The following is a 27,095-nucleotide window of genomic DNA, read 5'->3' on the forward strand; positions in this document are numbered from 1 at the left end:
CCTTCATCTTATATTTTATACTATATTAAATATACATTTTGTACTATATTAAATGTATATATAGCATTTTTGCATCAGTTCTTCCCCACCTGGACCGCTCCTCATTCCCATGTAGTCTCCAGCTCCCCTCCGTCCCTTTCCTCCCAGGTTTTCAGCGTTTTGTTGCCCACACAGCACAGGTCTCGTTTTCTCGATCATCTGCCTCCCCATTAGAAAGTAAAGTCCACGGACTGAGCGCGGTGGCTCACGCCTGTAATCCCAGCACTTCGGGAGGCCGAGGCGGGCGGATCACCTGAGGTCAAGAGTTCGAGACCAGCCTGGCCAACATGGTGAAACCCCGTCTCTACTAAAAATACAAAAATTGGCCGGGCGTGGTGGCGGGCCCCTGTAGTTCCAGCTACTCGGGAGGCTGAGGCAGGAGAATCGCTTGAACCCGGGAGGCGGAGGTTGCAGTGAGCCGAGATCGCGCCATTGCACTCCAGCCTGGGAGTCAAGAGCTAGGCTTAGTTTCAAAAAAAAAAAGAGAAAGTATATTCCACGAAAGACAGGTTTTGCTAGTCCTGCTCGACGCTGGGCCCCCAAGCCCAGTCCTGCACCTAGTGCTCGAAAGGAATGGGTTTTCATCCTATTTCAGGGGGTCCACAGACCCCAAGAGCCCAATCAGAGCGGGTCCTCTACCCGGAACGCCTCACCCTGAAGCCGCCCGCGGAGGCCCGAGGTGGTCCGCGCAGGCGCGCTGCTGGCCCCGCCCGCCGGTGACGTCACGCGGCCGTTACGACGCTCAGGCGTCTCGACGCGCGCGATTTAAAACCAGCTCAGGCGACGCCAAAGCAGGATGGGACCTCCCGGCCCAGGTGAGGCCGGGCCGTCGGGAGGCGCGGCGGGAAGGGCCCCGAGCGAAGCAGTACTTCGGGCGGGTAGGGCTGGCGGGCTCGCCTGGGCGGGGAGAGGGGATATGCTCAGCCCGGGTCTTGGCCCTGCGGCCGACTGCAGGGGCAGGTGCGGGGGGAGGGGAGGGCTGGCGCTGGGCGGGCTGACCTTGTGCGCTCAGCCAATCAGAAAGCGGCTTCGGCCGGCGTCGCAGCGCGCGCGCGGGCCCGGTCCACGCCCCTCAGTCCCCGGGCGGGCGGTGGGGCGGCCTCCTCCCGCGGCTGCTGAGGCATGCTCGGTGTCTCTCCACTGAAATGGTGGTTTTCTTGGAATAGACGGTATTTTCAGGGCCTTGGAAGCGATGTGGTTACCGCTGTATGCTTAGCATGCATGCGTTGATTTTTGCACCTGTTCAAAAGTACTGAACTCTCCCGCTGGGCGAACAGAACTGATCATATCTCTATACTTATTGTTGGAGTTGGGGAGACAGACAGTAAACAAAATAAATCATTACAGATGAGGCTGAGTGCTGTGGTTGAGTATAGCAGAGTGGGGGTGGCTCCGCTAGGAGTTCAGGGAAGATCTTTAGGCAGGTACCAGGGAACGTGTTGGAGGCAGAAGGAGCAAGTACAAAAATGAGGCAGGGAAGAGCTGGCCTGGCCTAGGACCTGACCAGAACGTTATGACCAAGCTGAGTGAGGCCTGACACCTAGGCAGGGTCTGGAGGCCTTGGGTAAGAGATTGGGAAATTGAGGTACATTTTGGACGTGGTATATGTGACTTACCGGAGAGAGACTCAGGTGAAGGGGTCTATAATCACTTAGATGAGAATTTGGCTCTCGGGGGAGTTACATGGACCACGCAGGGAAGTGGCCCATGGACTGAGAAATAAATTTGGATACCATTATCATATAGACCATAAAACCATGGGAACAGGTGAGAACACTAGGAAGGCCATGCACATCTAGGATCAACATTTAGAAGCTGGATAGAGAAGGATGAGCTGGAAAAACTCAAAAGACAGTGGTATAGGAAGAAGCCAAGAGTGTTTCAACAAGGAAGAAACTGTCAGCTGTTTCAAATACTGCTGAATTCCAAGAGAAAGGCCAGAAAATGACCATAGGGTTTGGCAACACGGAAGTTGTAGAAGATCACGAAAAGATAGTTCTTAGGAAGTTGGAATAGGAACTAGACCAGAGTGGGTTGAAAAATGAGTGGGAAATGAGGAAGTAAACATAGAAAGTGTCTGAGCTCAGTAACCATCGGTTGAATGGATGCATATCAAAGGCAAGGAGAGAAACCACGGGAAGGTGATTTGGAGAATTAAAGCGTGCCTTGAATTCCAAGTTTAGTTTCTCTCTTAGATAAGGTTCTCCTTCAGTGCTTCCTATTTCTGTTAAGGTATCCTCTCCCAAGGTCCAGCTTCCTTCCTTAGCCTGTAGCCTACTGTGCTCACATCCAAATATTGTCCTCACAAGTCCTCTGGATTCTGTTTCTAAAAATGTCTCTTGCCTCCTCCCTTCCTGTTTTCACTTTGTTTGTTTTGACCCCAGGTGAGAGTTATGTTAATCATACTCTTCAGCGTATGGGAAGCCATCAGGGTACACATGAGGTTCTTTTATTTTATTTATTCCCTTTTATCCCTGTTCACCACTCCGTCTTCCCTCACATGGGCAACCATTTCGTGTTTATTGTGTATCACTGTTTTCAATATATTACTATTAAATATGTTGTACATTATTTTTTCCTTTGTATCATCAATTCTGAACCAGTTGTGGTCTAAATTCTTATTTCCATTTGGGGGATGAAACAAATTCTTAGAGCATTTACTTGCGTAAATTTCACTAGCTAGTAAACAGCAGAGCTGGAGTTGAAGCCAGGCCTTCTGGTTCTTAGACCTGGAAACTCTCCCTAAGGTCTCTCAGTTTGTTCATCTCTCTGTTTCAGTGATCTTGTTTCTTACTCTACCATAGTAGAGTAAGTAGGCCATAACCACTCACTCACTACCATAGCCACACCGTAGACCTTGTCATTACCGATAGGTGCGCTACTCTCTCATCTTAATTTTAAGTATTCTACTTTAAAAAGTATAAAAAGAATTATATATATATATATATATATATATATATAGGTATGGAGTCTTGCTCTGTCGCCCAGGCTGGAGTGCAGTGGCGTGATCTTGGCTCACTGCAAGCTCCGCCTCCCAGGTTCACACTATTCTCCTGCCTCAGCCTCCCGAGTAGCTGGGACTACAGGCTTTAGAGGCCGAGGTGAGAGGATCACTTGAGGTCAGGAGTTCGAAACCAGCCTGGCCAACATGGCAAAACCCCGTCTCCACTAAAAATACAAAAATTAGCCAGGTGTGGTGGCGCATGTCTGTAGTCCCAGCTACTCGGGAGGCTGAGGCAAGAGAATTGCTTGAGCCTGGGAGGCAGAGGTTGCAGAAAGCCAAGATCCAGCCACTCCACTCCAGCCTGGGAGACAGAGCAAGACTCTGTCTCAAAAAACAAACAAACAAAAAGATCACTGGAGTCAGAGAATGAGAGAGTGAATTAGAAAGATACAGGTGTATTGAGAAGTGGGGTACTTTGCCAGGCATCTGTGGTTCCAGCTACTCAGGAGGCTGACTTTGCTTGTGCTCAGTGAGGCTGCAGTGAGCTAGGACAGCACCTGTGAATAACCATGCACTCCAGCCTGGGCAACACAGCAAGATCCTGTCTCTAAAAAATAATAGGCCGGGCGAGGTGGCTCACGCTGTAATCCCAGCACTTTGGGAGGCCGAGATGGGCAGATCACGAGGTCAGGAGATCAAGACCATCCTGGCTAACACAGTGAAACCCCGTCTCTACTAAAAATACAAAAAATTAGCCAGGCATGGTGGCATGTACCTGTAGTCCCAGCCACTCAGGAGGCTGAGGCAGGAGAATCTCTTGAACCCTGGAGGTGGAGGTTACAGTGAGCTGAGATCCCGCCCCTACACTCCAGCCTGGGCGACGAAGCAAGACTCTGTCTCGGGGAAAACAAAAAAAAGAAGTCCTTGAACGCCTTGTCACTGTTTGCTGTCTCCAGTTTCTCTTCTCCCATCTTCTCTTGAACCACTCCAGCTCAGCTTTCTCCCTTACTGCTCTAGGAAAACTGTTTTTGTCAAGATCACCAGTAACCCTAGGTTCTAAATCCAATGATCAGTTCTCAGTCCTCGTCTACATAGTTTATCACATCCTTCTCCCCTAAAAATACTTTCTTCACCTGGCTTTTAGAATACCACATTCTCCTGATTTTCTCCCCACCTCACTAGTTGCGCATTTCCCAGCTCTTTTGCTGGTTTCTCCTTCTTCCCTGCTCTTTATTTTTATTTATTTTTTGTGACAGAGTCTCACTGTTGCCCAGGCTAGAGTGTAGTTGCATGATCTGGATTCACTACAGCCACCACCTCCTGGGTTCAAGCGATTTTCCTGCCTCAGCCTCCTGAGTAGCTGAGATTACAGGTGCCCACCACCACACTCAGCTAATTTTTGTATTTTTAGTAGAGACGGGGTTTCACCATGTTGGCCGGGCTGGTCTCGAACCCCTGACCTCATGTGATCCGCCTGCCTCGGCCTCCCAAAGTGCTTTCCTGCTCTTTAAACCTTTAAAGTGTTCTCTCTACTCAGTTATTTAGTGATCTCATCTAGTATTATGGCTCTGAATACCCTCTACATGCTGATGACTTCCCAGTTTGTGCCTCTCACCTGGAACTTTCCCTAAATTCTGGGATTAGATATCCACCTGTCTAACCCAGTTGGATGACTAATACTAATAAGCATCTTTTTTTTTTTTTTTTTTTTTTTTTTGAGGCAGAGTTTCATTCTTGTTGCGCAGGTTGGAGTGCAATGGCACAATCTTGGCTCAGTGCAACCTCCACCTCCCTTGGGTTCAAGTGATTACCTCACTTCAGCCTCCTGAGTAGCTGGGATTACAGGCGCTCCCCACCCCCACGCCCAGCTAACTTTTGTATTTTTAGTAGAGACGGGGTTTCACCATATTGGCCAGCTGGTCTCTAACTCCTGACCTCAGGTGATCTGCCTGCCTCAGCCTCCCAAAGTGCTGGGATTACAGGCGTCAGCCACCGTGCCCGGTAGCCCAGGCTGTTTCCTAACTCCTGGCCTCAAGGGATCCTTCCACCTCCGCCACCCAAAGGGCTAGGATTACAGGCATGAGCTGCCATGTCCAGCCTTTTTTTTTTTTTTGAGACGGAGTCTTGCTCTGTTGCCCAGGCTGGGGTGCAGTGGCCAGATCTCGGCTCACTGCAAGCTCCGCCTCCCGGGTTTATGCCATTCTCCTGCCTCAGCCACCTGAGTAGCTGGGACTACAGGCGCCCGCCACCTCGCCCAGCTAGTTTTTTTTTTTGTATTTTTTAGTAGAGATGGGATTTCACCGTTTTAGCCAGGATGGTCTCGATCTCCTGACCTCGTGATCCACCCATCTCGGCCTCCCAAAGTGCTGGGATTACAGGCTTGAGCCACCGCGCCCGGCCTTGGTTATCTTTTAAATTAAGAGACTAAGACAGTTTTCTTGAAAACTGTCCTGCATTCTAGATTTGTCTGAGTGTTTTCTTGTGATATCATTTAACTTGTTCCTCGACTCCTTATATTTCTCGTAAACCAGAAGTTAAAAATCTAAAGTTCGTTGGTTAAATTTAGGTTAAACGTGTTCGGTGGAAATATTTCCTGGGTGATGCTGTGAATTTCACATTGTGTCACGTGAAGAGATGAGTAACGTTCGGACTGATTTTTAGTGAGGCTACATTTGACTGGTTAATGTGGTCACTGGTAGAGTTTTTATTGTAAAAGACATTTTTCCCTTTGTAGTTAGCAAGTAATTGGATGATTCTTTGGAACATTCGGTTTGTTTTACATGTTTATGTTGTTTTTTCTCTGCTTGCCGAGCTGTGGAGGAGCTGGGATCTGAGCCCAGCCTGTCTGACTCTGTAGCCCGTACCTCACCCTTATCTCAGCGTCTGCCTCTCGCGTACCTGATGATGGGTTATATGTGTCTGTTGTCCAGCTTGTGAGCTTATCGTCCATCTTTATATCCGTGCAGTACTTCCATTCACAACAGCTGCAGAGTGGATTGTTTGTCCCCGATTAGCAAAGAAGCATCAGAAACCTATGGCCCCCGCCCCGCACCTCCCAGAAACCCAAACTCTAGAGGTTCTAGCCATTAAGTATTAGAGTTGGAGAAGATCTTCGTGGAGAGTGTGTGCTGAACCTCCCCTCCTGTGACGGGCTCAAGTCTTCTTTGGATGTAGGAAATGTTCTCTTGAAGGTTTCTTGAGCAAGAATTTTGTTCCAGCACTGCCAGCCACAATGAATAACTCTTCTTTGGAGACCCGAGGACACCCCCACAGTGCCTCCTCCCCTTCAGAGCGGGTGTTCCCGATGCCCCTGCCCAGGAAGGCGCCTCTCAATATTCCCGGCACCCCAGTCCTCGAAGACTTTCCTCAGAATGACGATGAGAAGGAGCGGCTGCAGCGGAGGCGGTCGAGGGTCTTTGATCTGCAGTTCAGCACTGACTCGCCTCGCTTGTTGGCCTCCCCCTCCAGCAGGTGAGGGGCTTCTGGGCTGGCTCTCCTGGAGGCAGCCGCCTTGATGTGGGCTGCGTAGGTCCAGGCATCTCCACAAAACTTTATGGGTCTAGGTTTTGAAAATTTAAACTATCATGGATTCTTGCCAGAGTTGTTTGTTTTTGTTTTCCATTTAGGATTATTGATGTTTCAGCTACTATGCCTAAGTTTACAAACACGCAGATTACGGAACATTACTCCACCTGCATCAAACTGTCTACTGAAAATGTGAGTATCTGCTGGTTTATTACTGAAGATGTGATCCCTTGATCACAGGGGCAATCCAGCTATCTTGTTTCTGTAGAGAATGCACAATCAATGATGATGATTCTCCAGTGAGTCATCTTAGTGCTGGTGGTTTCCACCAGAAGTGCTGGTGGTTTTACTGTTTCCTCTAGACCCATGGTGCACCTCCTGAGAGGCTGCCTGCTGTCTGCCGTGTATCTGGAAAGGCAGCATGGCACATGAGTGAACAGTAGAGTTCTGGAGCTAGCCTGAGTTGGAGGCTACATGCTCTAAGCTGTGTGGGAGCCACCCAACCATGTTGCTTCCGTGTCCTCTGGAGAATGAGGGTAGTGCCTGCCTCATGAAGTTGTTTGGAGGGTGAGTCCCTTTGTGTGCAGTGCTTAGAGCAGGGCCTGCTCACACTGAGCATTCAGAAATTTGGTGCCGTCATTCCCTAGCCTTGAACATGAGGACATGCCTGTGAGGATTTGGCTCTTGACAGGTGTTTTTGGGAAAAGAGGTCAGTGACAATATGTGGGTATTCCTATATAAAGACTTAGCTTCCTCTGTTCAAAGCAGCATTATTTACATGAGCCTAGGCTATAAATAATAATCCTTTCTGCAATTTTCTGTTTTCAGAAAATCACTACCAAGAATGCTTTTGGTTTGCACTTGATTGATTTTATGTCAGAGATTCTTAAACAGAAAGACACCGAACCAACCAACTTTAAAGTAAGAAGGATGTCCACTTTCTCTTGCATCTGAATTAAATGATGATTTCTACTATTTGGCATAACACAGTTGAATTCTGCAAATACACGAGAGACTTCTCATTTAGATGTTATGTTAGTTAATTTACTTTCTGTTCCTAAACTGATGAAATACAGACAGAATATATATTCTGTTTATTCCCTATCAGTCATAGAAGGATCTTTGTCATTGTTTCCTTGGGGCAAGTAAATATTTTGTGAAGCTTGCTGTGTTTTACCCGTTCGGAAGTTCTTTTTTGTGCATCTTTGTGAGTGCACTCTGATTGTTTGACCAGGTGGCTGCAGGCACTCTGGATGCCAGCACTAAGATCTATGCGGTACGTGTGGACGCCGTCCATGCCGACGTATACAGAGTCCTTGGGGGCCTGGGCAAAGATGCACCATCTTTGGAAGAAGTGGAAGGCCATGTTGCAGGTAGGTGGCTAGGGATCTGGATTTAAGTGGCTTTTTTTTGTTAGGGCATACCAGGTAGTTATTTGAGTAATATACTAGAAGAAGGTCACAAAAATCAGTGATCTCATTTTGTTGAAAACAGGACATTTTTAGAACCATATATGGTCTTACATGAGAAGGTACTCAAACACTAAAGTTATGTTTCCTTGAAAAAGAGAAGGGCCTTATAAAAGCGTTTATATTTTGTTTATGCCAGGTTGAGTAAACGTCACCAACTAAGGAACTTCTGATCTGGGAATCTTTGGAAATGGACTTGCATGAGAAGCCAAATCTAATAGTTTGGTTTCTCCATAAGTTGCAGATTAAATATGCCTGATGTTTTGAGAGAACTGCAGGTTTTTTTTGTTTGGTTGGGGTTTTTTTGTTTTTATTTGTTTATTTATTTATTTTTTTTGAGACGAGGCTCACTTTGTCACCCAAGCTGGTGTGCAGTGGTGTGATCTTGGCTCACGCAGCCTCTGGCTCCCGAGTTCAAGCGATCCTCCTGCCTCAGCATCCCCAAGTAGCTGGGACTACAGGTGTGCCTCTCCATGCCCGGCTAGTTTTTGTACTGTTTTGTAGAGATGGGGTTTCGTCATGTTGGCCAGGCTGGTCTCGAACTCCTGAGCTCAAGTGATCTGTCTGCTTGAGCCTCCGAAGTGCTGGGATTACAGGCGTGGGCCACCACACCCGGCCTCACATATTTAAATTACGACCATTCTTTCAGGTTTTGAAGAACTTGAGTAAGTTAAGTTCATCACATGCTTCAAAGCAGCCCTTGGGCCGGGCGCGGTGGCTCAAGCCTGTAATCCCAGCACTTTGGGAGGCCGAGATGGGCAGATCACGAGGTCAGGAGATCGAGACCATCCTGGCTAACCCGGTGAAACCCCGTCTCTACTAAAAAATACAAAAAACTAGCCGGGCGCGGTGGCGGGCGCCTGTAGTCCCAGCTACTCGGGAGGCTGAGGCAGGAGAATGGCGTGAACCCGGGAGACAGAGCTTGCAGTGAGCTGAGATCACGCCACTGCACTCCAGCCTGGGCGACAGAGCGAGACTCTGTCTCAAAAAAAAAAAAAAAAGCAGCCCTTGCAGTACACAGTTGTATTTCTCCTTTTAGATGGAAGTGCTACTGAAATGGGAACAACCAAAAAGGCTCCAAAGCCAAAGAAGAAGCTCTTACACAGAACCATCGAGCAGAACATAAACAACCTCAATGTCTCCGAAGCAGATCGGAAGTGTGAGGTGAGGAACTGTGTGCGCAGTGTGGTTTCTGACTAATTCAGAACCTTAGGGGCCGAGACTTGGCAGGGCTAAGGCTGCCTTGCTGGTATGTGCCCATTTAAGCCTCAAGGGAGTAAAACATTCAACTGATATCTCTGCATTATCATCCTTTAGCTTGACAGTAAAGACTAAAAGTAAGTCCCTCAGTGTTTCAGAATGATTGAGAAGAGACTCCAAATTGCTGAGAAATCTAATTGATAAAAAATTAATTTTATATCCTAGTAAATGTAGCAGTGGTTACGTTAGCTAACATTTAATGTACACATGGTGAGCACCATATGTTTCCTTAAACCTGTAACCTGTGTTAACTCATCTAATCCTCACAACATTCTTGTGTCATTTTAGGAAGGGGTAACTGAGGCACAATGACTTGCCCAAAACGACACATCTAGTGAGTGAGCTAGGAGTTGAAGCTAAGTGGTCTAACTCCAGAATCCTAGCTTTAAATCATCTATCTAGCACATCCTAAGGAATCTGCTTAAACAAATGGTACTGGAGGCCTCATTTATAATTAGCACAGTTAATTTAAAGCAAACAGGTGTTAATACAATTTTATTTTTTAATTCTGCCATTAAAAACATTGTTTCAGTGAGTATTCTAATACTTATTATCTTTGCACTCGTATGGGAGAATATAAGAAAATTCTGAGACATGGATTTTAAGTTGCCCTCAAAAAAAGGTACTCATTTACTCTCCCACTAGCAATAGACTAGATTACTTCTCTCTCTTACCTCCACAACATTCATAAATGGTAATTAAGGTCACAAAACTGGAATTGGTCACCAAGGACATGAGTGTATGTGGGAAAAAGACTGGGAGTTCCTTTTCCCCAATGTTAGGAGTTCAGAGAGCTGAAGAAACAGCAGTAGGTAGGAGGAACACCAGAAGAGCGTGGTATCCAAATGAGAAGGTATTTCAGGGAGTGGGGAATGATCAACCACGCCAAATGTGGCAACCTGAGGCCACTAATGAGCTTGGAGGGGGCCCTCTGGACCTCAAGCTCAGACCTCCAGGGAAGGGCTTGGCTGGTGCTAGTGTCCCTGAGTTTGGGGGAGGGGATTGTGTGTCCAGGACCCAGACCCTGGAGCGGGGGCGTGCTGGCTGGTGCTGGTGTCTTAGTAAGGCTGGTTCTGTGAGTGAAAATCTGCACGTGGGGTTCAGCTGCTGCTACAGGTGGGCCCTGCTGCAGCCGGGCTGGAACGCTGCTGGGTGACGCTCTCCTAACATGCAGCCTACAGAGAGGAGCAAGTGCCTTCTTCCCCTGGGAGCCTGCAGTCTCCCTCTAGTGCCCCTTCTTGGTAGAGCCTAATAGGCAGCAGCTGGCAAAGCTGAATGTCCCAGTTTCCGCATCACAGCCGAGGAGAGAGGTTAGGCTTAGAGCTGAGAGGCAGTAGCTTAGTAACTGCCACATGGTGAAGTGTCATGAGGATTACTGTCAAAAAACTCTGGGGTGGGGGGAGAGAGAGAGAGATGTATAGAAAGTGGAAACAAATATGCAAAATGCCACCCATGGGGCAATCTAAATCGAAGTTTCACAGAGGTTTAAATGACTGTTTCAACATTCTTATGGATTTGAAATTCTTTATGATAAATGGGAGGAAAGGACTGAGAACACTTGAATATAGGCAGTTGTTTTGAAGAGTTTTGCTATAATTTGGAGCAGAGTACTGGGATAGCAAATGGAGGGAAAGGTAAGGCCAAGAGTTTTGATCTTGTTTTTGAATGGGAGAAATGACAGCATGTTCTGTTGATGGCACCAGTCTAGTGGAGAAGGGATTATTGATGATGCAGCAGAAAGGAGAATTGCCAGGGTGATGTCCTTGCTTAGGTGAGAGGGAAGGGAATGGACAGCACAGGTTGGGCTTGACTGACAGGGGTGTTGTTTGGGTGCGCTCATGGCGGATCCTTCTGGATATTGTCTTAAAACAGGAAGCCAGGTCATCAGCTTACAGTGAGGATGGGGGAAGAAGGCACTAGGGATATGAGGGAAAGGGTAGGAAAGAGTCCTCTAGGAGGTGGGTGAGTAAATGGACTAAGGAGATATGGTGTGACTGTCAGACAACTTAGGGTCTACCTGAGGGTGGTAGCAGATGGATTTAAAGTGAGGTCTGTCGGCATGATTTTGTTTCTCCAGCCGTGGATACCTGTGTGGGTACAATCATGGAGTAGGCAGAAAGTTGGGTTTAATACGGGATCCTGTTGAGCTGAGTGAAAGGACACAGCTGGAAAGGGGCACTGGAGGTGAGAGCATGTGTAAAGGCATGGTCGCAGCCACTGCTTAGGGAATTTTACCTGGGAAGAGAGGGGAATGAGGGGCAGTGGAAAGTAATATAATCAGTAGATTCTTGGTGTTGGGGAAAGAAGCGGTGAGCTGGAAATGTAGGAGGTGGTTGTCAGAGAGGGGCCCTTAGAATTGAACGTATGGAGAGGTTGCAGTCATGGTTAATGACTCAACTCAGAACAGGCGAGGGAACAAATGGCGGAGGCGGGGTGGGGGTCTTACTAGGCTGTCTTGGAGTCCTGGGTTGCTTAGGATGAAGGAGACCATTGAAGGAGAGGATATCAACCAAGAGGCAGGGTACTGGATGAATCAACATATGAATATTGAAACCAGTAAGAGCTACACCAGGAGTAAATTTGGAGAATAGTAATGAGCCATGAACTAATACTAAGATCTTCCAAGAAGGGCAGGTTGTGACCTGGGGGAGTCGGAAGATGACTGCAACGCAGATGGGCAGACAGTGGCAAAGGCTGATGTGGTACTCAGAGCTGGGGGCATCAGAAATTGGGAGGGGGGAGAGTTGGATGCTGCAGTCACCTAACCCACCTGTAGGCCACTGGTTTGAGGGCTGTGAAGAGAAAGCAGCCACTGCGGAGGCCTGCAGGGGAAGCATATCCTCAGGCTGGCACCATGTCTCAGTTGGAGCAGTGCCCCCAGCCTGTTTTTTTTATCACTTTTGCCCCTTCAGACCCTTTTAGATATTTTGTGCCTACTCCTTCTCCTTGAAATGAAATATTAAGGAATAAGATTTTGTCGGATAGGGTAGAGTTTGGATAGGCAAACATTATTGTAATATCTAAGATTGTTTTCCACCTTGCCTCTAGGAAACAGTTTTCACCCCTTGAGAGTGAAATGAGAACCCCATTGAGAAGACATAAGTGAGAACAAGTAGGTGGAGAGAATCCTCAGGAACTCAGTGGGCGATAGAATTTTGCCCATGACTGAGTCTAGAGGGCCCTGAGGAAATACCAGTTTTTGAGGAGGAGTGGGAGATGGGGGCCGTGGTGGGGTTAGATCTTAGAGTCCAAAAAATGCAGAACTGTGGGTGTCTTGGGTCTTTTTGTGTAATTAATAAATAAGCCAGATAAAGGGCAGCAGTGAGATGAATGCCAGTGTTCTTACAGCGATGACAGTGGTAAGACTGAGTGTGCAGGGGCTAGGGAAATGGGCCTTGCCATGCCCACTCTGAGTGGTGAGGTGAGCGGGGCGTTGCTGTGCACGGGCAGGGAGGGGCCAGAGGAAGGAGAGTCACTGAGAATGAGGCCTAAAAGGGAGGGGAGAGGCGAGAGTGAGTGGCTCTTGTGGGGAGAGGAGTTGTATTTTTTCCTGTGTGTGTCAGCATTAACCATGGGTGATGCCAGATGTGCAGGCAGATGATGTAACGCTCAGATCCAGGTTCCTCCATCCTTAGCTGTGTGACCTGGGAAGACATACGAATCTCACTGTCATATACTGTAAAAACAGGGAATGCTGGCCACACCCACATCTGGGTTTTATAGTAGTGAATCTGTTTGTTAAGGTCTTTTTTTTTTTTTTTTTTTTTTTTTTGAGACGGAGTCTTGCTCTGTCGCCCAGGCTGGAGTGCGGTGGCGCAATCTCAGCTCACTGCAAGCTCCGCCTCCCGGGTTCACGCCATTCTCCTGCCTCAGCCTCCCGAGTAGCTGGGACTACAGGCACCGCCACCACGCCTGGCTAATCTTTTGTATTTTTAGTAGAGACGGGGTTTCACTGTGTTAGCCAGGATGGTCTTGATCTCCTGACCTCGTGATCCCCCTGCCTTGGCCTCCCAAAGTGCTGGGATTACAGATGTGAGCCACCACACCCGGCCTATGTCAAGGTCTTTAAACGTGGTTATATGCTACACACATCTGAAGCGGTATTACTTATTAGTCATAGGATCCAGAAAGCCCTTCTACCTTCCCTTCCCTCCCCCAATTCTCCTTGTTTTCTCCCCTTCCTAGATAATCTGGAATTTATCTTACTGTCAGTCTTTTTTTTTTTTTTGAGATGGAGTCTTGCTCTGTGGCCCAAGCTGGAGTACAGTGGCACAATCTTGGCTCACTGCAACCTCTGCCTCCCCAGTTCAAATGATTCTCGTGCCTCAACCTCCCATGTAGCTGGGACTACAGGCGCGCACCACCATACCCAGCTAATTTTTTTTGTATTTTTAGTAGAGATAGGGTTTCACCATGTTGACCAGGCTAGTCTCAAACTCCTGATTTCAAGTGATCCCCCCACCTGGGGTTCCCAAAGTGCTGGGATTACAGACGTGAGCCACCGCTCCTGGCCCTTACTGTCATTCTTACTTTTGGTTCTATAGTGAAATGTTCAAATCAATCAGGGATTATTAAGTATAGGATGTTTGGAAATTCTGTTTTGTAGTCATCTTTTTTCTTACCGGGTAGTCTCAATTCTGAGGGCCTGAGGAAAACGGCCTGTTTCCCAGGCCTGCATTGGCCTTTCCCATGATTATGAGAGGAAAGGAGAGAGCAGCAAGCAGGGCTGCCTCCTCTAAGCCTGATACTGACAGGCTGTGGTATGTTTATGCCAAGTGAAATGAATACTGTCATGAAGAAATGCCAAGTACTTCAGTCCTGGAAAGCTTTTTTGCTCGGTAAGCTGCCGTAAACTTGGAATCGCCAAGAGTATGGAAGATAGAAAAAGGGATGGATTGTCACAAACAGAATTTAAAGCTTCAACTGTTTATTAAACTCTCATTTTCTTTTCTGTTTTTTTTAAGACAGAGTCTCACTCTGTTGCCCAGGCTGGAGGGCAGTGGTTCAATCTTGGTTCACTGCAACCTCCATTTCCTGGGTTCAAGCGATTCTCCTGCTTCAGCCACCCAAGTAGCTGGATTACAGACATGCACCACCACGCCCAGCTAATTTTTTAATTTTTAGTAGAGACAGGGTTTTGCCATGTTGGCCATGCTGGTCTCGAACTCTTGACCTCAAGTGCTCTGCCTGCCTCGGCCTCCCACAGTGCTGGGATTACAGGTGTAAACTCTCATTTTCTTGGAGGTCAGAAAGCAAATGTGTGGGTGTGTCTAGACCAGTTGAGAACACTTTTTTATATATGAGCTGATCTCTTTTGGACACAGCTCTTCAGCATGTGCAGAACACTTGCCGTCATAGCGGATTCAAACGTGATTATGCTTCAGTTCTTCATACCGGGATAATACAGGTAGATGCATGCAAGGAAGGTCAAGGCATACACTGTAGGAAACCAGAGTTGGTAGGGCTCAGAGTTTATGGAAGAGGCAAGACTTGAACTGGGCCTTGAAGAAAGGCTAGGTGTCTGTCAGGTACACCTTGCCAGGGAGGTGGTGTTAAGTAGAAGTGAAAGCAAAAGCCACAGCACAGGAAGGTTCTTATTAGGAAGCTGGAGAGTATACAAGTTTGGCTAGAACCAAGGATTTGCTTTTAGACATCACCTAAAGAGATCTTGAACTTTATCATTCGGTCTATTCCAAGGCCTTTTATTGTGGTCCTTCCTTACTGCGGACCCTTGTTTCAGAAGGTTTCATCTACTGTCCCATTGAATTGCTTAGGGATATAAATCCCTCTGTTCTCACACATGATATAATTCTAGACACAAGTGAGGAACGTTATCACAGTGTTTTCGGCTTTAATGTGGGTCAATGTACAGTTTCCATGTTGGCGCTGAAGTGCTGAGTATAGTTCCATTAACTACCTACCCAAGACTTCTAGGGATGCAAGCCTCCAGATGGGAAACCGTTACTCTGGATAGCATTTGAGAAGGGAATAGGAGTAACGGCACTGGTATTTTTAGGATGGGAATTGGGACAGGCCAGAGATAAGGGTCATATTGCTGGCTCTGGGGATGGAAAGATGCACTGAGAGGTAACCGACCTGGATGTGTGACTGCCTGAGGGCTAAGGGGACAGGAGAACGTGGCAATGACGAATGTGCTGCTCTGGGATGAAGAATGGTGAGATGGGCTTATGGTACGGCAGGAGCTGAACTCTGTTCAGCACTGTTGAGCTTGGACTCATCAGTTCTGATGAGCTTGGACTCTGAGCTAAGGGGGCCAGGGAAGAGTCAGGGAGCCACATCTGTGTTGTCCTATCCAAGCCCCTCGCTCGATAGCAGCCATGTTCTGAGGCATCAGGGAGACCCATGAACCCAACCCCCCGCCGTATCTCCTGTCTCAGGGTCACCTGCAGAGTCCCAGGGGGCTTCTAGCCTCTAGCTACACATGTGTGTGGCTTGCCCTGCCCGTATTCTTATGCCCAGTGCCTTATTTTGCCTTTGGGCTTGGTGTCATATGGCCATGCCACTTCTGCTCCTGACCCAGTCTTAGGGACCTTCTTAAAACCTCTCTCAGGTTTTACCCGGCCAGCTAGCCCTACTGACTCTGTCTGTCCTTTGCCTGGATATCTTGGGTATGTTCTTCCAAACTTTAGAAGATACTTCTGTTTGGAGAACAGTAGAGCCTGTGACTAGCTCTGTCATACAGGCTTTTTAAGCCAATGGAATTTGTTAGTGACTTATAAAAGGAGACCAGCTGCAAGGATACACATCCAGGTGTATTATAAAAAAGCCAATTGGCACAGTGTACACTTGCCACCACGTACTGTCTTTTGCAGCAGTGTATGTTTTTCCCCTGACTATAACCAGCCTTTCTTTTGAACCGGGATTTTATCTGATCAATTAGAAAAGCCACTTTTGTCGGGTGCGGTGGCTCACACCTGCAGTCCCAGCACTTTGGGAGGCCAAGGTGGGTGGATCACTTGAGGTCAGGAGTTCAAGACCAGCCTGGCCAACATGGTGAAACCCCGTCTCTACTAAAAATGCAAAAGTTAGCCAGGTGTAGTGGCACATACTTGTAGTCCCAGCTACTTGGGAAGCTGAGGCCCAAGAATCGCTTGAGCCTGGGAGGCAGAGGTTGACAGTAAGCCAAGATCATGCCACTACATTCCAGCCTGGGCGACAGAGCAAGACTCTGGCTCAAAAACAAACAAACAAAAAAACACACTTTTGATCATGAGTGTAGATATTTCAGTCCATTGTATACACCTGCTAATGAGCGGGGCCAAATGCGTGAGAGTTTCTATTTCCCTTGGCTCCATGCCGTAAACCTTCAGTTTCTTCTCTCCCTGTGTTCAGATTGATCCCATGTTTCAGAAGACGGCAGCCTCGTTTGATGAGTGCAGCACAGCGGGGGTGTTTCTGTCCACGCTCCACTGCCAGGACTACAGAAGTGAGCTGCTGTTCCCCTCTGATGTCCAGACACTCTCCACGGGAGAACCTCTCGAGTTGCCAGAGTTAGGTTGGGTAGAAATGACAGATTTAAAAGGTAAGTACAAGGGATGCCTTTCACCAGAACATTTCAGTCATTGGGGAATTTTTTACATAACCATGGGGTACCATAAGCCCATCATGCTCTTATGTTGCTTAAATTACCCAGAAATTTTCTCTGGAATGCCAAATTGTGTATTCTTTTGGGAGTGCCTTGCAATCCACTAACTTTTGTCTTCTCTGCGACGTGGAGTCTAAAACAGTAAACCATTGCCTCTTGGTCTTGATGTGCCCCATACCTTAGGTGCCCACTGTTTGCAGTCAGCTCTCCAAGTCACATTTTGGAGCCCTGGATTCCTCCTGGAGTGTCAGAGTTTGTACTTGGGAAGGGGACTTACAGAGACCTTTGCCTAGCCAGAGAGGCTTTGTCTTTATTTGCTCCCCATCCAGGGGTCCCTGAGGAGAAGAGAGCATTGTGAATTGTTTTGAGACTCCTCTGCAGCAGTCTAAGAACTGATCTCTCCTATTATCAGTCCCCTATACTGGCTTGACAGAGATTTTAGCATCCTTCCCATTTATGCCTCCGCCCCTGAGTTGGAGATTCTCCTCAGGATGTCGTAATGAGGTACCAGCGGGTGGGGAGGCCAGGTGTGTGCAGCGCAGTAGCTACACTTGGGCTCCCAGAAGAGCTGCCCCTTCTGCGGATTTCCACTGCCGTGTTCGTCCTCTAGCTGAGCTTCATCTCAAGTGCGGTCATTTTTACATGGTGAATGAAATTGATACTCTTCCTCCAGGCTGTGCAGTTGTTCCAGCTCCCATTCTTGTCATTTCTATTCTTGCCTCAATTTTGTTTAGTATAACTTTTGTGCTAACAATCTATTTTCCAAGTTTATGCTCTCATTTGGGGCTCTAATCCTCTGAAGTAAGTCTTCTCTAGTTAGTATGGGACAAAAAATAAAGTACCGTTACATGATTGCCTATGCACTTAGTGTATTTTTAAGACGAAACATTTCATTTCCCAGCTATAGCATAGGTCACGGAATTCATTTCAGAATCAAATGTCTGTGCTTTAGGTTTCTCCTCTAGTATTTTACTAAACTGTGCAATGACAGTGCAGAGCCTCACTCCAGTGTGGGTGTGGCCTGTGCATCCGCTGGCCCCAGGAGAGGCAGGGACAGAGATTGGCAGCCAGCCAGCCACTGATGATACTTGAGCCTTTGCTGGAGGACAATGAGGTAACTGTGCCTCTCGTCTCTCTTGCCACTCAGTATCATTCTGAAGGGAGGAAGGAATGCACTTGACCCACTTCTAATCTCTCTTTGTGATCTTGCCATCCTCTCCAGCGCCCTTGCAGCAGTGTGCGGAAGATCGCCAGATCTGCCCTTCCCTGGCCGGGTTCCAGTTTACTCAGTGGGACAGTGAAACACATAATGAGGTGTGGTCAGCTTTTAGTAGCTCGTGGTTTCAGTTAGTTGGCTCAAGATTGGTGCTGCCCAGTGGGAACCAAAACTGTGGCATCATCTTTATTTAGCCAGGACTACAGAAAATATTTCCTTTGGCACCTCCGTAGGGACAGAAACCCTGAGGGAGAAGGGGTAGGGTTGTGAACCCCAGCAGGACTATTCTAGAGGTAAATGAGTTGCGGGGTCAACTTCACGTCCCCTCTTCTGCTGTCCTAGGGTAAGGCAGCCCTGACATTACTGGGTGAACATTTATAGTTAGATTTACTCTTGAATGTAGTTATCCCAGTGGCCTCGAATCTCTGAGGCTGCTGTCAAGCTTGAGGAATTTCCTGCTCTTTGGGGTTGAGTCCCTTGGCACAGAGTTTCCTGAGAGATTATCATGTGTAGAGCTTTCCTCTGTGTATTTTTAGCATGGCCCCCTTTAGCCTACTTACTACAATTTCCAAAATAAGTGGTCTCCAAGGAAAACTGTTTTCTGCAAACATGTAGTTAATGGATACAGAATCCTGTCTCATGTTTCACAAAATGTACCTGACAACAATGCAGCCTCGTCCTGTGCTGCACAATACAAGCTTCCTCCTCACAGTGCTGTCGGGAGAGTCCTGGTCTGGGCGGGCAGGGGATGGGGAAGGTGGCTCCCGGCGCTGTCGGGAGAGTCCTGGTCTGGGCGGCAGGGGATGGGGAGGGTGGCTCGGGGATGGAGGAGGCTGGAGACTGAAATTTAAGGGTGAGAAGGCTATCCCTCCCGTGGTGGTTTGGGGTGGTTACAGGAGTGAGACTTAGAGAACCCTCTTTTGTCCCTGCAGTCTGTGTCGGCCCTGGTAGACAAGTTTAAGAAGAATGACCAGGTGTTTGACATCAACGCTGAAGTTGAGAGTGACTGCGGAGACGTCCCTGATGGGTCCCTGGGGGATGACTTTGATGCCAACGATGAACCCGACCGCACTGCAGTTGGGGATCATGAAGAGTTCAGGAGCTGGAAGGAGCCCTGCCAGGTTCAGAGCTGCCAGTAAGGCTCCCAGAGTCACAGAAAGTGTTTCCATAGGAGTTCTCCATTGGTTCTTTTTTCTTTTTCTCTCATTAAAAAAAAATTTTTCTTTCTTTCTTTTTTTTTCAAAAATAGAGACTGGCATCTCACTGCATTGCCCAGGCTGGTCTTGAACTCTTGGGCTCGCAGTTCTCCTGCTTTGGCCTCCCGGAGTGCCAGGATTACAGGTGTGAGCCACCATGCCTGGGCTCTATCGGTTCTTAACAGATTTCCTGCTGGGGTGATCGAATTTGATGTCTGATTGGCTGGGCTGGTGGTGTGCTGTGTCATACCCGACAGCTGAGCTTCTCAGCGGAGCCCTTCTGACTCAGAGGAGTCACACCTGGCTTTGAATGTCGGCTTAGCCACTTTGGTTATACGACTGACATTGCAGGAGTTTGTAAGGATTGGAACAATGTGAAGTGTTTGGAGCAAAGCACCTGGGATCTAGTAATGGCGTCAGTGTGGCTGCTGTCACCACATGCGCTTTGGTAGCAGAGAGCAGAGAGCTCGCTCCCTTTGTCCACGCTGCTGATAGTGTGGCTCTTGGTGACTCTAAGCCTCCAATTTGCCATCAGAAGGGTAAGCAAGTAGGAGGTTAGGCAGTGTCGGGTTACCAGATGGGCAGACTGGGGATGAGCAAGGCAGCGAAAACAAAAACAACCAACAAAATTGAGCATATTTGGAGGAGGAGAAGGGTAATTGGTTTAGTAATTTAAATTTTTGATTATCCTAGTAAACATAAAAATCATCAGAACTTGGTTGACCTTTATGTATTTAATAGATAAGTGCTGTTTTAATTCTAAATTTGATTTGGAAGCAGGGTCCCACAACCGTTTAGTGTCACGGTCGTGTAAAGGTCTTGAACGGGCCTGGGGGTAGGAGATTTCATGAGATTAGAGTGAACAGTGCCTCTGTTAAACTCCTATGTCTATAACAGAGCTTTGCAGGCCTGGGACTGGGGACAGCCAAGCTGGTTTTGTTTGACTAAAACCTTAGAAGTTGCTTAGTGTAATTTCCCACCATGACAAAAATCTCTTCAAGAGCCCTGTTTGGATGTCTTTCCTAGGCTCATTTTTTGTCTGCCCTTGTGGGAAATGATTAGGCTGATAATGTCTTTCAAAATCTGAGTAGGAATCTGGAGCGCTGAGCATCTGGCACCTCAAGGTGCCACTGCCCATCCAGGCCCAGTGCCACCCTGCTGTCCAGAATTATAGTATTCACATGGCTGCGATTTTGCCCCATTCTCATCCTGTCTGTTTTTTTTTTTTTTTTTGAGACAGAGTCTTGCTTTGTTGCCCAGGCTGGAGTGCAGTGGCACGATCTCGACTCACTGCAAGCTCCGTCTCCCGGGTTCACGCCATTCTCCTGCCTTAGCCTCCTGAGTAACTGGGACTACAGGTGCCCACAACCATGCCCGGCTAATTTTTTGTATTTTTAGTAGAGATAGGGTTTCACCCTGTTGGCCAGGATGGTCGCGATCTCCTGACCTCGTGATCCGGCCATCTTGGCCTCCCAAATTCCTGGGATTACAGGCATGAGCCACTGCGCCCGGCCATCCTGTCTTCTAAGAAGGGAGAAATGATAGGTCGATGGGATGAACTCTTTTAAAAATGTCATTTTCAAATGTCAGAGAAAAACTATCACTTTCTTTTTTTTTTTTTTTTTTTTTTTTTTTTGAGACAGAGTCTGGCTCTGTCGCCCAGGCTGGAGTGCAGTGGCCGGATCTCAGCTCACTGCAAGCTCCGCCTCCCAGGTTTACGCCATTCTCCTGCCTCAGCCTCCGGAGTAGCTGGGACTACAGGCGCCCGCCACCTCGCCCGGCTAGTTTTTTGTATTTTTAGTAGAGACGGGGTTTCACCGTGTTCGCCAGGATGGTCTCGATCTCCTGACCTCGTGATCCGCCCGTCTCGGCCTCCCAAAGTGCTGGGATTACAGGCTTGAGCCACCGCGCCCGGCCAACTATCACTTTCTTAAACAGTGAAGTGACATCTGAGGGACTGACAATAACAAAGGGCTTCCAAGACTTTTATTTGGTTTCTGGAAGATGATTTCTGCTGGTTATTTTGAGCAAATGTCTCCACTTCTCTCCCCTATTCCAAATAGCACAAAATCGTAGACTCTATCCTACCTAGTACATTGGGGCCGGAGGCTGCGGTTCTAGTCTGGGGTTTTACCCATCCTTAAATCCCCTCCCCTTGCCACATCGCTGGCCTTTCCTGGGATTTCAGTGAGTGTTTGATCTGAGTAGACCTGATCTTGCCGTGAGATGTGGGGCAATGTTACCCCCTTTTGCGGTCTTTGTTTTCTCATCTATGAAAATGCAAGCTTGGGACCAGGTGATAATAACAATATTTGATATTTATTGAGCTCCTTCTTTGTGCAAGATGCTGTGCCAGGTGCCTTATGTGTGTTATTTCACAAATTTATATAATCCCTAAAATTAATTATTTTATTGCAGCAACCCTATGATGAGGTCCTATTAGCCCCATTTTACAGATGAGGAAACGGGCTCAGAGAGTTGAATGGGGTGGAGCCGGTGCCACCCAGCGCCTTCGATCAGTCCTGGCCACATGCAGTGAGCTTTGGATGGCAGGCTCCAGTCCACACCAGCTGAGTACCTCAGTGGGTAGCGGGGGCCAGATATCACATACCATCCCCACGTGATTGTGTTCTGCAGCCAGGGCTGAAAACCATTATACTCTACTGAAAGGTCTTCGGGGGCTTCTGGATGAAGGTGGGGTGGGACAATGCTGAGTGCTAAACACCAGTGTTGTGTAGATGCCTTGTGTCATTGGTCCTTGCATGGCAGCACCCTGACAACTGCATAGCGTAAAAGGTGGAGCTCTCTGTGCACGTGCATTGGTAAGGACTGGTCTGCAAAAGTGCAAAAGTGCTTGTGTCTAAGAGTGAGCTCCCTCTCTCTGTGCAGCAGCAGGAGCAGCCGCTGCAGCCCAAGAACATTTGGAGCCAAGTGTTCTCTGTTCTCTGGCCGACCCTTCTGTAGTACGAGCGTGCTGATATAAGGCAGTCACTGTGGTTAAAGCCCTAGTCAGGGGTCAGAGCCCGAAACACAGCCTGCTCCACGCATGCGAGAATGAAACATTCGGCTGCCTGATGTGCTGAGCCAGCCGGGAGGAGACCTTATCTTACCAGTGTTAGGGCAATGGATTGAACCAAGGCTAAATTGAAGGAGGGACCCTGTGATATTATGGGGAGGAGACAGAAGAAATAAAGAGTTTTCCTGGAGGGACTAGAGATGTTTGAAGTGGGCAGCCTTGAAAAATGGATAGACTATTTTGGACTATAGGTGGATTCATTTAGTTGTTGAGTGGTGAAATTCGTACTGGTAGGATGCCTGTGACATAGCATTGTATGTTGAAAGAATTACTGAATTACGGCCAGGCACAGTGGCTTACGCCTGTAATCCCAGCACTTTGGGAGGCCAAGTAAAGCGGATCACGAGGTCAGGAGATCGAGACCATCCTGGGTAACACGGTGAAATCCCATCTGTACTAAAAATGCAAAAAATTGGCTGGGCACAATGGCGGGCACCTGTAGTCCCAGCTACTCGGGAGGCTCAGGCAGGAGAATGGCGTGAACCTGGGAGGCGGAGCTTGCAGTGAGCCCAGATCGCGCCACTGCACTCCAGCCTGGGCAACACAGCGAGACTCTGTTTCAAAAAAAGAATTATTGAATTACTACAGTTCAAAAATCCTGCAGCGCCTCTGTCCAGCTGCATCACTAGAATCGGGAATGGGAGTCACTCTTCCTCATGGAATAATATCCATCAGAATGAAGCGGGGATGCTGTTGAAACTGTCTTCCTTCTCCCTCTGGAGTTCACAGCACAGTGCATTTATTACTTAATAACATGCTAGGTGTCAGATTCTGCTATAGCACTAGGCCGTGCAGACTAGAAATGTGATTTTTTTATTGTGTATTTTAATTGTTTTAATTAGGTTTTAATTACACGATAAATACACAAATATAATCTCCTGTTTTTGTTTTTTAAAAGTCTGTATATAAAGACAAAATCCCCTTTTAAAAGCCTTTTTAGCTTATTCCATATGGCTTATATAAACGGGAATTATATGTATGCTCAGTACAAATACAGAGCCACTCTTCTGAAACTTCTTTGTTACCTTACCTTCAGAGGGCAGTACAGCAGCACCAGCGTCCTTTCTGACATGTCGGAGCCCTTTAGGAGAAAGCTTGTACCCTGTGAAAAGAGTGAAAAATGGCTGGGCATGGTGTAATCCTGACATGCCTGTAATCCTAGCACTTTGGGAGGCTGAGGCGGGAGGACTGCTTGAAGCTAGGAGTTCAAGACCAACCTGACCAACATAGTGAGACCCTGTCTCTATTTTCTAAAAATGTAGAAAGAGTGAAAAACCCAACCGAAGCTGCCATGCTGCACTGACCACTTAGACACTCTCCACACGGCAAAGAATAAAGCTGGATGACCGAACAGATTACAAGGGGGGCCCCCAAAGCATTAGAGGGACTAAATAATTAGACAAATATTCTTTTCACTTTTAATAGGAACTATAGCGGTATCTTTTGGAGCCCTCATTTACGGAAGGATGGTGAAAAATGAGGGGTTTGTCATCTTGTGTGGCAAGAAGCCTGTGTGTGGAAGGATCCTGAGGCTGGGATTAAGGGAATTGTGTCCAGCTCCCAGCTCTGGCATTTTACTAGCTGTGGATTCTTACACGAAAAGAATTCTCTTTACTTTGGTCATCTTGTCTCTCAGATTAGGTAGACCAGCATTTTATGGTGCACTTTGAAACTTCCAGAGTACTTGTATAAATATGATTATATTGTTATAAAATTAAGGGAAGCAAAAGTACTTGAGAAGTAAAAGGAATTATTAATAATGAAGTATTTGTATTGAAATGCAGCTCATTTGTGGACATGCTTCTTCATATGTAAATGCAGCATTGTAATATGTAATGTACATGTACGAATATGATTTCACGTGTGTTACAGGGAAGAAATGATTTCCCTCGGGGATGGAGACGTCAGGACCATGTGCCCCCTTCTGTCTATGAAACCTGGAGAATATTCTTATTTCAGTCCTCGGACCATGTCGATGTGGGCTGGCCCGGATCACTGGCGCTTTAGGCCTCGACGCAAACGTATGTAATCCTAGGTGGAATTTTAAGAAAAGAAGTAGTGTTCATGACCAGCAGTTAGCCAAGGAAGAGAAATGCCAGTCACAGCCCTGTTGTGTCTCTTAATGAGTCAAAGAAGCACACAGATGAGCCAGCCTCTTGGTTGGTCAGTTTGCCTGGCCTGGGATGAAGGGACAGTGAAAATGGAAGCCTCTGAGTGAGAAGAGTGCGTAATGGAGTCAGGAGAACAGGGCTCCCGGCCTCACACCGCTCCCTAGTATCCACATGACTTAACTCAGGGGCCATGGGTGGGCATGACCCCTGGGCACTAGAGGGCATACAGGTGCTACTGCACATGCTGGCATTCTGTAGAACTCTGAAGGGCTGTGCTGACCTTACGTGTTTTGCATTGTCTCTTTGAAAGAAAGGGATAAGCATCTGTTGTTTTATATTTTGTTTTGCTTTTGAGACAGGGTCTCATACTGTCACCCAGGCTGAAGTGCAGTGGTAAATCATGGCTCACTGCAGCCTTGACCTCCCAGGCTTAAGCATCCTCCCACCTCAGCCTTCTGAATAGCTGGGGCTGCAGGGGCATGCCAGTATGCTCAGTTAATTTTTAAATTTTGTGTAGTGACGGGATCCCGCTTCGTTGCCTAGGCTGGTCTGGACTCCTGGCCTCAAGCGATCCTCCTGCCTTGGCCTCCCAAAGTGTTGGAATTATAGGCATGAGCCACTGCACCCAGCCAAGCATACGTTTCTGATGTGTTTTCTTAGCCAAAACACAAATGATAAGTTTAGAGTGAAAAGAGGGTGGTGATTGAGCACTCCTACCGTTGTGATGCTCAGACACGGTGCCGCCTTGTGGTTTTGATAAGCCTTGATAAGGCTGTCTGCAGATCTTGGGAAGTGAGTAAATAGGCCACAGAAGTGACGTGCTGACATTTGTGTTCACTCTGCAGAAGATGCTCCCTCCCAATCAGAAAACAGAAAGAAGAGTACAAAGAAAGATTTTGAAATTGACTTTGAAGATGATATTGACTTTGATGTCTATTTTAGAAAAACAAAGGTTTGTACTGGATTTATTAGGATTGTACTTTCTTAAATTCTCTTCACACTCGTTTTTCCCTTTCAGATGTGATTTTTTTTTTTTTTTTTTTTTTTGAGGTGGAGTCTCGCTCTGTCACCCAGGCTGGAGTGCAGTGGCACGATCTCGGCTCACTGCAAGCTCCACCTCCCGGGTTCACGCCATTCTCCTGCCTGAGCCTCCCGAGTAGCTGGGACTACAGGTGCCACTACCACGCCCGGCTAATTTTTTTGTATTTTTAGTAGAGACGGGGTTTCACCATGTTAGCCAGGATGGTCTCGATCTCCTGACCTCGTGATCCTCCTGCCTCAGCCTCCCAAAGTGCTGGGATTACAGGCGTGAGCCACCAAGCCCGGCCTCAGATGTAATTTTTTAAAATTCCGTACAAATTTAACTCTTAGAGCAAACAGATGGTTTCATTCTTCCTTGTTCCCTAAAGGCACTATTGAGAAATAGTCCTAAACTCAGTGGCAGAAAGAATCAAATTTAGAATAAAAAGAATAATGCTAGCAGAATCATTTTTTTACATAGAACTGTGAGAGTGATGGTAGACTCATGCTGTCCAAACCCTTACCAAACTGCTTTAAAAAAGTAAGATGTTTTGCCCATTGTTAAAATGCCTAAAACACTTTTTAAAATAAAAAATTATAGGCTGCTACTATTCTGACCAAGTCCACTTTGGAGAACCAGAACTGGAGAGCTACTACCCTTCCTACGGATTTCCACTACGACGTCGACACCCTGGTACAGCTCCACCTCAAACCAGGCACCAGAGTAAGCCCGTTTCTTGGTTCCTTTAAGCACGCAAGGTATCAGTGGCTGATGGTGTGACGTTAGGCAGTGCCTTTGAGGAAGGGGGGAGTGTGAGGAGGGTTGCGTTAGAGTGTGACGTTAGGCAGTGCCTTTGAGGAAGGGGGAGTGTGAGGAGGGTTGTGTTAGTGTGTGACGGTTAGGCAGTGCCTTTGAGGAAGGGGGAGTGTGAGGAGGGTTGTGTTAGTGTGTGACGGTTAGGCAATGCCTTTGAGGAAGGGGGAGTGTGAGGAGGGTTGCGTTAGAGTGTGACGTTAGGCAGTGCCTTTGAGGAAGGGGGAGTGTGAGGAGGGTTGTGTTAGTGTGTGACGGTTAGGCAATGCCTTTGAGGAAGGGGGAGTGTGAGGAGGGTTGTGTTAGAGTGTGACGGTTAGGCAATGCCTTTGAGGAAGGGGGAGTGTGAGGAGGGTTGTGTTAGGGTGTGACGTTAGGCAGTGAAGAGGGGAGTGTGAGGAGGGTTGTGTTAGCCAGGGGGTGTTGCCAGGAAATCAAATAGATAAGGCAAAGAAAGCTAAAAGGAAAGGCTTGTATGATGGACACACAGTAAACACTCGGAAATATTTTACCTGGCAAGAATGCTGGAAACTGAAGCCTCCATGCTGAAATTTAGTGGGGCAGTGGGTATAGTTTTTTGGTGAAGTTTAAACAATTTTTTAGTTGTTTTTTGTTTCCTTTGCTTTCTCCATTTATTTATTTATTTATTTATTTATTGAGAGACAGAATTTCACTCTTGTTGCCCCAGGCTAGAGTGCAATGGTGCGATCTTGTCTCACTGCAACCTCTCCCGGGTTCAAGCAGTTCTCCTGCCTCAGCCTCCCAAGTAACTGGGATTACAGGTGCCTGCCACCATGCCTGGTGAATTTTTTGTATTTT

General features: G+C 47.4%; 1 protein-coding gene across 4 annotated transcripts in view; it reads left to right on the plus strand.

The window, feature by feature from the left end:
- Positions 1 to 758: 758 nt before the first annotated feature.
- The window catches only part of NCAPH (non-SMC condensin I complex subunit H), a 36,274-nt gene continuing 9,937 nt past the window's right edge, over positions 759 to 27,095 (plus strand). For 2 of the 4 annotated variants that reach the window (XM_073023191.1, XM_008007974.3), the window contains exons 1-12: positions 759 to 854; positions 6,202 to 6,454; positions 6,610 to 6,700; positions 7,337 to 7,429; positions 7,743 to 7,881; positions 9,017 to 9,141; positions 16,591 to 16,780; positions 18,066 to 18,157; positions 18,992 to 19,194; positions 24,204 to 24,352; positions 25,288 to 25,394; positions 26,064 to 26,186. In XM_073023191.1, coding sequence (XP_072879292.1) covers positions 836 to 854; positions 6,202 to 6,454; positions 6,610 to 6,700; positions 7,337 to 7,429; positions 7,743 to 7,881; positions 9,017 to 9,141; positions 16,591 to 16,780; positions 18,066 to 18,157; positions 18,992 to 19,194; positions 24,204 to 24,352; positions 25,288 to 25,394; positions 26,064 to 26,186 — 1,584 coding nt within the window. In that variant the 5' untranslated portion in view covers positions 759 to 835. Of the gene's footprint in view, positions 918 to 6,201; positions 6,455 to 6,609; positions 6,701 to 7,336; positions 7,430 to 7,742; positions 7,882 to 9,016; positions 9,142 to 16,590; positions 16,781 to 18,065; positions 18,158 to 18,991; positions 19,195 to 24,203; positions 24,353 to 25,287; positions 25,395 to 26,063; positions 26,187 to 27,095 lie in introns of all 4 variants that reach the window. The other 2 variants (XM_008007973.3, XM_008007972.3) reach the window with 2 other exon arrangements.

Source organism: Chlorocebus sabaeus, chromosome 14, assembly GCF_047675955.1.
Source record: "Chlorocebus sabaeus isolate Y175 chromosome 14, mChlSab1.0.hap1, whole genome shotgun sequence".
NCBI classification, from domain to species: Eukaryota; Metazoa; Chordata; class Mammalia; order Primates; family Cercopithecidae; genus Chlorocebus; species Chlorocebus sabaeus.